Source organism: Rhopalosiphum maidis, chromosome 4, assembly GCF_003676215.2.
Source record: "Rhopalosiphum maidis isolate BTI-1 chromosome 4, ASM367621v3, whole genome shotgun sequence".
Taxonomy (NCBI): domain Eukaryota; kingdom Metazoa; phylum Arthropoda; class Insecta; order Hemiptera; family Aphididae; genus Rhopalosiphum; species Rhopalosiphum maidis.
This window is the reverse complement of record NC_040880.1, coordinates 34,127,464-34,139,422: the sequence shown is the minus strand read 5'-3', so window position 1 is coordinate 34,139,422 and position 11,959 is coordinate 34,127,464. Positions and strand designations below refer to the sequence as shown.

At 27.2% G+C, this 11,959-nt stretch overlaps 1 protein-coding gene across 1 annotated transcript; it reads left to right on the top strand.

Moving 5' to 3' along the window:
• Positions 1-2,889: 2,889 nt before the first annotated feature.
• LOC113548172 (GTPase Era, mitochondrial) lies at positions 2,890-6,716 on the top strand. The gene is made up of 6 exons (XM_026948905.1): positions 2,890-3,419; positions 3,556-3,680; positions 3,767-3,941; positions 4,852-5,097; positions 5,509-5,689; positions 5,775-6,716. Exons 1-6 carry the CDS (start codon positions 3,174-3,176, stop codon positions 5,984-5,986), a joined length of 1,185 nt encoding a protein of 394 aa, XP_026804706.1. The 5' UTR covers positions 2,890-3,173; the 3' UTR covers positions 5,987-6,716.
• Positions 6,717-11,959: the final 5,243 nt, after the last annotated feature.

The window sequence follows — 11,959 nt, the reverse complement described above, 5'->3', positions numbered from 1 at the left end:
TTAATAAATTATTATTGTATCTACTCTATTTTATTGTATACGATTTTTTTTTTCTTAGAACTCAGTTTTAGGAATGTGAATTTATAGTTTTATTGTTTTTATAATAATTATAATAACATGGATACATCAAACAACAAAATTAACTGTTTTTATTTATTTTTCCACATTAATACCATTTGTTGTATTAGGTATTATTTTTAGTAAAGCCTTTCCTTAAAGAATCGCTATACTACTATAGTACCACTATAACTTATTGTAGTTTGTAGTACACTACTGACTAAAACAGCAAGTTGTAACCATAGATCGATCACAAAATTATGATATACTTACTACATCAAATATGTTCTAAGTAACTTCACTATCATTGATCAGATTACTACTTTTTGAAGAATTAATAATTGCTGATAAATCCAAAGATTAGATATGGTAGGTATCTATAGTTTATACTCTATAATATATTTAATCTCTAGTCAAACCTTAAGCAGTTTGCTAGTGACAGTCGTATAATGGTAATTGTAATTTGTAATACTTAATGAAATATACAGTAATCAATAACATCTAGTGATGTTTTCTTAAAAAAAAAGGATATAATAACTAATAATAAGTTTAGGTTATATATTTTTATATAACTGTACATCTGTACACAATCACGCAAATATGACTTATTTGAAACAATTCAAATAATAAATACCATAATAGATAAAATACACTATAAGCACTATGAAATTTTAAACTTATAGAGTGGTGCTGAGCGGACGAAGTTAGTGTAATATTTATATTATTCATAAATACTTTTTCATAATACGTCAAATTGTAATATTTGAATAGAAAATTTTTTTTATGCAATTTATTAAAACTTGCTGCGCAATTACTAGAAGGGTTAGGAGTGTTAACACCTAACACCTAAAACTATCTTAATAGTCTTAACACCTTTCATTGTTTAACTGTAATAGTTGGAATATACAATAGATCTTAATATTTATATCAATATAATAATTGCAATTTTCGAGCATTAATTTATTCGAAAAAAATCCAAGTATTTTTTTTTTACTTTAATCTAAGTTTCTATTCGGTTTTTTATCTCTACCAATTAAGTATCAAAAATTATCATGTTATGCAAAATTATTAAAATTTGTCTAAATGGCTATATACTTATCAATTATCATAGACACTAGTGACTTCCTTATTTTTATTTATATTAACAAATCATATTTAATTCTTTGTGAAGTTTTTTATAGGTATTGTGTATAAGATGTTAAATGTAAGAAAAAGTTTTACTGCAAGTTTACATTAATAAATGATTCGTTATAAATTATGTATTGGAGCCTGGGGACATTGGATTTTGATTGTTTTTAAAATTTCAGTGAGTTTACATTCTTTTGTCGCCACACTCAGCTAAATATAATTTAAAATTATGACGCGATTTTTTTTGTTCTGCTATTTTTCTGATCTTCAGAAGGCCAGAGACTCTATATTGTGTGTATGATGTTCCCTATTTAGAGAATTTTACAAAGTTTTTGCACTGGTTTACAGACAAATGTTTGAAACCAGCTTTTTCAAATTTGCTAGAGTTGTATTCCCTCCAACAATCTAAATAAATTGTTGTTCCTTTTAATATTTAATAATATTGAGCAAGATAAAACATGGTTCTATCAGGAATCTAGACTAAAAAACTTTCGTTAGTTCACCAAGTCACGGCATATAGAACATGCAGGTATACCTACTCGACTGTCTCGACTACTCCCAAAATGCATTGTTGCGAAAGTATTCTGCCTGCATAACTCTTGCGCTTAGAAAATAAGCTTTTGTCTATCTCGACAATTTTTGCTTGGTCTTTTGCCAATACTATGAACATAAACTTACTGCAAATAGTTATTTCAGTCCATGGAATTATTTCTGTTTATTTTAAAATTTTTTTCGCATTTTATAATAGAAGTCGATTGTTCAATCCAAGCAAAAATATATCGTAAAGTAGTTACAAATGTAAAACGACCATGTTCAAACTAAATGTTATTCGGACACTCATTTTTTTTTTTTTGACAATTTTTAATATTACATTTCAAAAATATAAGTTTTCCGAAGTATAGTTTTGCATCATGACTCATGACGCCATTCTTATATTTTCTTTTGGTGTGTAAAATACCATATTACTACGTCACTGAAGTAGCTTTACTGTTTCTTTGGTCAGTCCTAGGTAGTAGGTAGAGACCAAATGTTCATAATATTATCATTTAATTAATAAATAGTTTTTTTTTCAACTGGATACAACAGACGTGATTAACAAAAGCACGTACTCAAAATCGATATTCGTCGGAGGGGGGTGGTGGCTGGATAGATTTTAAAATATTTATAATGCATGAATTAAAAACATTAAAACGTTTTGAACTCTTAACACCCTCCTGTACAGGATTGGATTTACACAATTGTCAATTACTATAGCGAAATCTGAGTGAGACTGCAAAAAAGTCTGTAAAATGTAATTCAAAGGAAATATAACATTATAAAAACCATTGTTCATGACTGTAGTAGTATAGTTTATAGGTAGGTAATGTACTAATGTCGTAATGATAGATAATAAATTGTAAATTTCGGCACTAGAACACATCGCAAGGATGTCGTTGAGATTGCGGTAATTGCGTACTTGCGTTAATAGCCGTAGTCTCGTATGACAGCGAAGTACCTTAGGAAAACGAAAAAATCAAGAAAAAACGGAGATATCTTTAAGCAATTTTTTTCATGTTTAAAATTTAAATTTTAAAATATAGTATTTTTTAATTTGGTTTTTTTTTTTATCAGGTTACGATACCGAGAGGACGAGACCCAAACTTGATATGATAAGGATTAGTGGTTATCAGTTATCACTGTAACATTAGTCCGGCTTAATAATCAAGTTTTTTGATTAGTTAATACCATAATATTCTTTAATAGTTTCATTTAATTATTTCAACTTTGACGTTCAAAAATTCAGAATTCGATGTTGAATTTCCAATACTTTAATCACACTGTCAGCTTTTTTACATTATCCATTCCAATTCTAATAAAATGTTTGCGTTTTACAGTGTAATTTTCTGAAATACATAAAAACATTCAAAACATAGCTAGGTATTTAGTTTAAATTTTAAGGAACAGTGAGATTGTCCAATTTTTAACTTCTAATTTACTGCATTTATTCAATGGCCAAATATCTCAGTACTATCTTTCTATCAATTGGTTTAAAACCAATTGTAATACCGAGTCGTGTTCATTCATTATTGAAATGTAACTATAGTTTAAACTCAGAACAATTTTACATCAATAGTGACAACCAAAACGAAAATGAGTCTGTCAAAATAAACCGTCAGCGTCTGTTAAAAATTGCCATCATTGGTGTACCAAATGCAGGAAAGAGCTCAATAATCAACTCTATTGTCCAGAGAAATGTGAGTACTATTTAATTTAATAGGAAAAAGTATTATAAAGTTATAAATTATAGTACACAAGTATTTAGATACTTAAATAAATTTAGTTAACAAATTCAATATCATATTATACTTAAACATTTTTATAACTTTGCAGATATGTCCTTATTCTTGTAAAGTTCACACTACAAGATCTAGTGTACGTGCAGTGCGAACTGTGGATGATACACAATTAGTGTTTTTAGACACTCCTGGTCTTGTTGACTCTACAGAAATTACAAAGTAATTTCATTGTTTTTAGTATGGAAACTTACTGTTACAAATGAATGATGTTATACATTTTAATGCATACTATACTATTGTTGTAGGTATAATTTAGAAAAGACATTTGCTAAGGACTCAGTAAACTCAATAGAAGAAGCAGACATAATTGGTGTTATTCATGATGTATCCAATCGGTATACGAGAAACCGCTTAGATCCTAAAGTGTTGAGGCTTTTACATCTTTATCCTAATAAAGATTCATTTCTAGTACTAAATAAAGTGAGTTCATGTTTATTTAAACTTAGAAAATTAATAATGGACATAAGTTTTCTTCTAGTAATAAAATAATTTCTGTATGCTTACGTATTATTTATTAGTATAGAGAACTAAGGTATTATTTAGCTGTTGCTAGACATTTATACACTTATAATATTAATTCCTAAAACCTTAATATACATGAGTTATAGTTAAAATATTAAATTAGGCATTTTATAAGTTCCTCATAATTGTTCAGTTGAATTGTATATATTGAACATATTAAGGTAAGATTTTTGTATCCTTAAAGGTCTATAAGTTACCTATGACTATAATATAAATTATAATTAAAATTAATTTACTTATTTTTTATGACATTATAAATGTAATATAAAATATAATAATTAAAATGGTACAAAATGTTATAGTTTTTAAAGTTAACTTATATTGTTTTTATGTATTTTATTATAAATTTAAAATTTGTTTTTCAAGTAATAATAATAATTTGTGTACCTACTTTAATTTAATAATATAAATATGTTAACAATTAATTATCTTAAATTGTATAAAATAATTAGCTATTTATTTTATATATTTTCTTGATTAAGTTTTTATTTTATTTGAATGTTAATATTTTGAACGTAAAATTACCTAAATTATAGAATAAAAAATTCAAGACATTAACAATGTAATATGTAAACAATTAATTTAATAATGCAGTGTAACTTTCATGCAATAATTTTCCACTTAAAAAATATTTTTGAGAACCATAACCATAATAAATCCAATTTTATGTAATTATATTTAAAAAATGTCTTTATAATAAGAACTTTTTAGTTATCCATGAGACTTTGTAATATGAAACTTTTGCTGTACATTCAATATACTTATTTTGTATTTACTCATTTATAAACAAAAGGTTATTGTGTTATAGATAGATCTTTTAAGATCAAAAAGCTATCTCTTAGATTTGGCACGATCTTTAACATGCTATAAACATAACAATATTCATGTTCCTGAACCATATGCTATGACATCTGAAAATATAAGAACTCATGAAAGCTCAAAAATTCAAGAGAGAAAGTTGGAAAAAACAGTAAAACAGTCTACTGGTTGGGCAAACTTTAAAGATGTATTTATGGTATCGGCAATCCATAGTCTTGGTTCATCAGATATTGAGGTCAGTCGTTAAATATTTTTTATTGATTACCAAATTGTGTTTATTTAAATAATATATTGAACAAAATTACTTAATATTATATTTTTTTGACACATAATTTCTTATTTTAATTTTCAACTTATAGTAAAAACTAATACAGTTCATTAGAAATAGTATTACTTACTATAATAACCTCTTGATTGACAATCTACTATCAAGGTAGTGCCTACATTTTGTCAGTACACATATTTTTCTTTAGAATCTTGTAAATTTATATGAGGAAAATAAATAATTATAATTATTGTAATTAAAAATTTAAAAAAAATAGAATTAGAATAAATCTAATCATATACAATATTTATTACAATTATTCTACATTCTAATTACAAGGGAATTATTTGCATAGTTTTGTGTATATTTTGTTGTTTTTAGGATTATTTGTTACAAAAAAGTAAACCATCACCTTGGATGTTTTCCAAAGATATATTGACTGACAAAGAAGATCATAAATTGGTGCTACACATGATAGAATCAATATTGTATGATTCTTTACCTAACGAAGTTCCGTACAACTTAAAAGTAGAAATGGAATATTACGAAGTATCTCAGGAAGGTAAGTTTAATTTTTTTTTTCTAAATATATTTATATTATTTGGTATATGTAATACAAAATATAATAATTTTTAAATGATACACAGGAAATATACACATTGTTGTATTAATACATTGCAATACACCAAGAATAGAGAAGCTGGTGATGGGAAAAAAAGGCAATCGTATCAGGAACATCGCTAAGAAATCTGAACAACACCTTAGAAATCTATTTTTAACTGATGTGTTCCTCAAAATGGTTGTTACAGATAAACTAAAACATTCAGTGCAACACATGGCAGATAATTTGAGACAGTAATCTGGCAAATGCAATTACAATCTTTAAATCTGTTAAAGCTTTTTTTTTTATCCTTGTTACAATATAGTTAATTATTTTTTCAATAAAACATTTATGAAAAAAAAAAAAATATTTTTCACAGAGCCTTACATATGAGCATAGAGTGCACGAAATTAAAGCTAACAAAATTATTCTAGACAAACCATTTTAAATGTTGTGGTTTTGCATCACTTTTCAAATTTAAATTTGTCACTTACTTTTTGTTTCCTAACACAAAAGAATTTTAAACACTTTATTTTTCCAGTTGTCATCTATTCCTCTGTAGCTTAATATTAAATTAATTGAACTTTATTTTCAAAATATGTATGATCATTTCAACTACAAAACATCTTCCAATCTCATTAATTTTATCCATTTTTTCTTTATTGTGCCCAAGTACAAACAGTCAAAATAATAATACCACAGTTATGTAATTAGTCATAGGTAATAAAATCTCAAATATTTCAAGAACTTTCTAATAAAAATGGGAAACTTGTTCAGACAGTTTTAGATTCTAAGTGGATCCATAAAACTATTGGTTTTATAATTAAATATTTTTTCCTATGTATTATCACCCTTAGAGGCAGTTAAAATGCTTGAAATTTCAACTTTGGAGGTGATTTCTAGTAGTAAATTGAATCTAGTTGGAAAGATAAGGAAAATAAGGAAGAATGGGAATTTGATTCTAAATCAGTTTTTGACAAAATAAAGAAATTAATTTTGTTATAATTCAAAAATTAATAACAGTAGAAACTTGAAATTTTTATCAAATGTTTATATTATCATTTTCTATAATTGCTATAATTTTCAATTATTTTACTTTTTTTTCTATAAAATGTTAATAAATATTATTAATTAATAATGTATTTAAAGTTCAAGTTTTTATAAAATTAAGAAAATATACAAACCATAAATATTTTGTAGTAAAAACACTATAAAATCTTTTATTCTTTTAGGTATAGTATGTACATTAATTACAATATTCCTCATAAGTATGGGAACTACAAAATCTGAAAAAATAATATATATAAAAAAAATGATTTTTTTTATTGACATAATTCAAATTTGGACGAAATTACCTATTTCAATAATAAATAACGATGTTAACTTTTTGTTATAAATAAAAAAAAAATATATATATATATATAAACATTATTGCGGGGGACTTAAAACTTTTACATAAATTATATCATTATGCATTTTACTATTTACAATGACATTTTCAAAATATGTAGATTATTTTAAGATATTATTATCTATTTTTACTATGAAAGTGTATTTTTATATATTTTTAATCTTTTACAGTATTTTCAGAAAATTGTTATTAAATTTTGAGTTGTAAAATATAGTATAAATATATATTATTATAATAGTTAAAAGTTAAATACTAATAATGTAATAAATGCAATATTTTCGGAAAAACATACATCAACCTTTGATAATACTGAAAGTAAAATAAATGACTTGAATAATTAAAGGTATCAAAAATACATATCGTGAAATATACGACTACTTATATAGTCGTGATATAGACTATGACGATCGTCTCCTTTAAAGAATTCGTCTTTCCGAAAAAGTGTTTTCGGTGACATAATAGCAGCACTTGTTCAAACAATAAGGTAATTATATAACTACTTGCCTTATGTACCATATATGTTAAGATTAATTCATCCTCGATGTTCGTCAATTGTGTCGATTTTCTTAAACTACCTGAATAATAATATATATATTATATAAATACTAAATACTAAATATATACTTATTTTACGTCAATTAATTTAAAAGGTGTATAAACTTTGCGCTAGCAAAACTCAAAATATATTTAAACCACTTACATAAATATGGATGAGTCAGTTTCAATATATGATTAATATAGTAAAGTACTAATTACTTTAACAAAAATTAAAATTAAAATAACTTTTAACGTTTTAATATATATGCTTATGGGTTTATGGCGTAGATACATACAGGTATGTGTACAAATATATATATAATACTAAATATGTTTATAGTTTGGTAGCTACTCATCTCGTCAGTTACCTACATATATCCTTGTTGTACAAAACTAACGTGAATACCGAAATACTACTACCTACCTAATTAATTCTCGAAGACGAATTTCACTTTATTAAAAAAAAAATACAGTCGGTTTTCCTTGACACGCAATATCTACAACGATGTACGACATTAGGTAAATAAGTAGGTACCTATACTTCATGCAAAGTGTCGGAAATTTATGGTCTGTAGAAAACCAAGACGGAAATCCAGCTATTAGCATAGCTAATCAAATTAATCAATTTAAAATATTTGTATAGAGTGTGTAGACCATAGATCGAACAAAAGCGACGCTTATCTAATGGGTTTCTGTTATTAATTAATATATAATTATTTCATAATATATTTTAATATTAATATCCGAATTGTAATGTACGCTGTTCGGACGAGTCTGTCATTAAAGAATTTTCCACTGCTAATAATAACGCATTAACATTTAACAGACTAACTACGTGTTTGGACATAAGTCAGCTAACCGACCTTGAACGGGAAGCTGTTCCCGTGCAGGCAGTGCTGTCGCAAGTGAAAGCGTTAAGAGTCTATGACTATTTAGCTGGTTTATGTAATATATTGTACATCACTGCATTGTAAACAGACATACACACGAATGCAAGACTACCTACTCAACGAATTCGTCTTTCGGCGTTGTTGTCGAATCGACATTTACAATAAACCTATACCTACTCCGTGCACTGCGCAGGATTGAGCAAACACAACCGGTGCAAGCCTATTATCTGCATCGCATAATATAATAACGTATACCATAGCTGTATAGGTAGTGTACAGGCAAAGAATAAAATTTGACTAGAGTGCGGGACGGGTTTGAACCCGCTATTATGTGATATTTAAATATTAGTATTAGCAGAGCCGTGCCGTAGTGGGAGGAGGGCCTAGAGGGCAGGCGCCCCAAATTAATTTTTAATATCATATAATATTACATATATGATAAATAAAATGAGGGGGGGGGAAATATTTTTGATTTTGCCCTGGGCGCCAAATCTTAACGGCACTGCTCTGAGTATTTTTATTTTCAAACAGTTTCAATAATAATTATTTTGCGTTATTCTATTTTATAACTTGGTACGTTGTTTCTTATTAGTTATGATTAAATAATACTTTAGAGTATTCAGATAGAACGAGTTGATTAACAGGACTGAGCGCTTTAGAAAAATCTGTATGTAAAATGTAAATTGCGTAAACTTGATCATAAAGTTAGATTGAGCCAACAATGAAAAATCGAGTACCTATGAAACACAAGAGGTAAGAATCAGTGGTCAAACGGACATTTATTTTAATTAAGAAATTATTTACAAAGGATTTAACTGATGTTAGAAGAACTAAGCATTTGATAAAAAAGCTTAACAATACATTAAAAAAAAAAAAAAAATGTGAAACATTTAATATAAACAAAGATTAGGTACCGGTACCTAATAAATTGCATAGGTACATAAAAACTGTGTAGCAAGTTATGAATGTTTTAAAGCCACATATTTTACAATTCAAAACGATCGTATGGGTACTTGCTTTAAAATGAAAATATCAATAACAATAACCGAGTCGACTTGGATAATAAATTTTCATTTGAATTTAATAGTAGGCGAATTCCCTCTAATTTTTATGAATGAAAGATTATAATGGTTGATTGTGCAAGCAAAATTTGTCATGATGTACGTCTGTGTAAGGCGAAGACAACTAATATGCGTGTGTGATATGGCAGCTTAAGATAATGGACATTTAACACAAGAAATGTATTGTTCGTTGTCATAACTCATAAGTTATAACTTTTATCAAATTTAATATTCCATGTACTCGGACTATAAAAAAATCCAAAAGATAAAAATTAAAAACAAGACGTACTCTAGAAATTTTCAAAATATTATAATATTGTAGACTTTTGTTCCTATGAAACTTTTATATCTGCAGGTAGTAACTTAATAGAATCGCGCTATTATGACTTATAATAGAAATAGTTTAATCGGTTTTGATTATTAGATATAGATATTTTCAAAGTAAATACTAAATGCATACATTATAAAAATGTATAGTTTGTGAAACAATTATTTATGAAATAGGCACCGTGAATTGTCAATTGTCCGTAAAAATAATATATACCTAAATATCAGGCACGTAAAATTCAGTTGCCACTAAAATATTGTATACTCTACTTGACCTAAATTTTATTTCATTGCATTCGTCTGAATATGATATTTTTTTCATCTAAAATTTTTACTTAAAGTGAAAAAATTCAATATTTGACTTTTATGGTATAACTGCAGTTTAACAAACAAATCTATCTGCTTAGTACAAATAAATTAAAGTCGCAATTTGTTTTCGTGTAAAGCATTTAAACTGAAAACGTATTTTTTTTAAATGAATACTAAAACAATTGAAGAAAAAAATGTATCTCATATTACATTCGAAAAGTGAATAGAACAATTATTAAAAATGTTATGTGTAAGAATTATAGTTAACGTTTTACTGGTTTTGGGTCTCGCCGATGCCATCATTATTAATAATGCTTACTATGATACCATAATGAATAACAATGATGCCAATTATGCCACCAATAATAATAAGAATAAGAATAACAACAATAATGAAGGTAAACCCGAATTCGACGTAGAAAAGTTCGTCAAACACATCATCGACGTGAAGATTTGGTCAAAACTTCATTACAGGTCGGTATACATTAACGAGATTGAAAACATTGATTTAAAACCATTCCTGTTAGACAAAAATACTATAGGTCAAAAGAATGTAAACAGAGTTTTGATGGGACTTATCGTCGGTTTAAAATGTCAATGTGCTCATAGTATAAGCGATTCGCTTGGATACGTCATTCAAAATATGACACCGCAGTACGGTTCGACAGACGATCGCGACAATAGTTCACCAAAACCGGAGTACTCGAAGAATGATGTAGATGTGTCGTACTTGAAGATCACGTACGATACCATTGCTCTATCAATAGATATCATATTCCAAATCAATGACATCATTCCAAATCTAAAATCGAACGAACCGTCGTTTTTGAAACAATTACTCTCGATGCATTTGTATTTGAATAAATTAATCCGTTTCCACAATTATATGAACGAAATAAAGGACGTTGTCATGGTGGACAGTATACAAGGTGACATCATTGACGCGGGGTTCAACGGCGAGAAAAATCGTTATTTAGCGGATTACGTCGACGATGTGTTTATGACAGATTCAGTTCAGGTGCATTACATGATTTCACAGATGATGAATTTATTACACGGTTTTATAGTATTGAATTGCAGTTCCAGTGACATAAACACAACCGATAAATACGCATTCGACGAACTTCGCGAAGACCTAACGAATTTAAAAGCCCGAATACAGTCGTTTCTTTCGAACGGTTTGCACACAGACACTACGACTGTGTACAACGTAGACGATGCGATGTTGATAGATTTATTCGGTGACTCTGTGTTTAGTGTGGTTGGCAATTCAGACAATAGTCCTACCGATGAGCAACAATGTTGCTTTCCTTTCATTGACTACTTGATGAAAGCTAGTGTAAAAATCCAGCAGGATTATGATGCAGTTTCTATTCAACACATATTCAAACAAAGTATTCGAACCTATGACATCGAAGTTGTTTACAAATATCTATCATCAATTTACGATGTATTGTTGAAAATGATTTACCAACAAATCAATAAACTTGTCGACATAATCAATAAAAACAAATCAAATGATGATAATGTATATTCTGATTCGTTAAAAAAACTGATAAAAGATATATTTTATTTTCCAATTGATATAATCAGTGATTTAAATTTACTGATGAAATTTTATAAAAATAAAATATTTAAAGCCGCAGAAATAGTTGAGAATAGATTGAAATCACTTTCACATATACAACTACCTGAA

Bases quoted from the DNA above. Each gene is read 5' to 3' on its own strand.
- LOC113548172 (XM_026948905.1), top strand. From the start codon at position 3,174: ATGGCCAAATATCTCAGTACTATCTTTCTATCAATTGGTTTAAAACCA. The intron at 5,098-5,508 runs GTCAGTCGTTAA...TGTTGTTTTTAG, and splicing joins TTGGTTCATCAGATATTGAG to GATTATTTGTTACAAAAAAG. The intron at 5,690-5,774 runs GTAAGTTTAATT...AATGATACACAG, and splicing joins TTACGAAGTATCTCAGGAAG to GAAATATACACATTGTTGTA.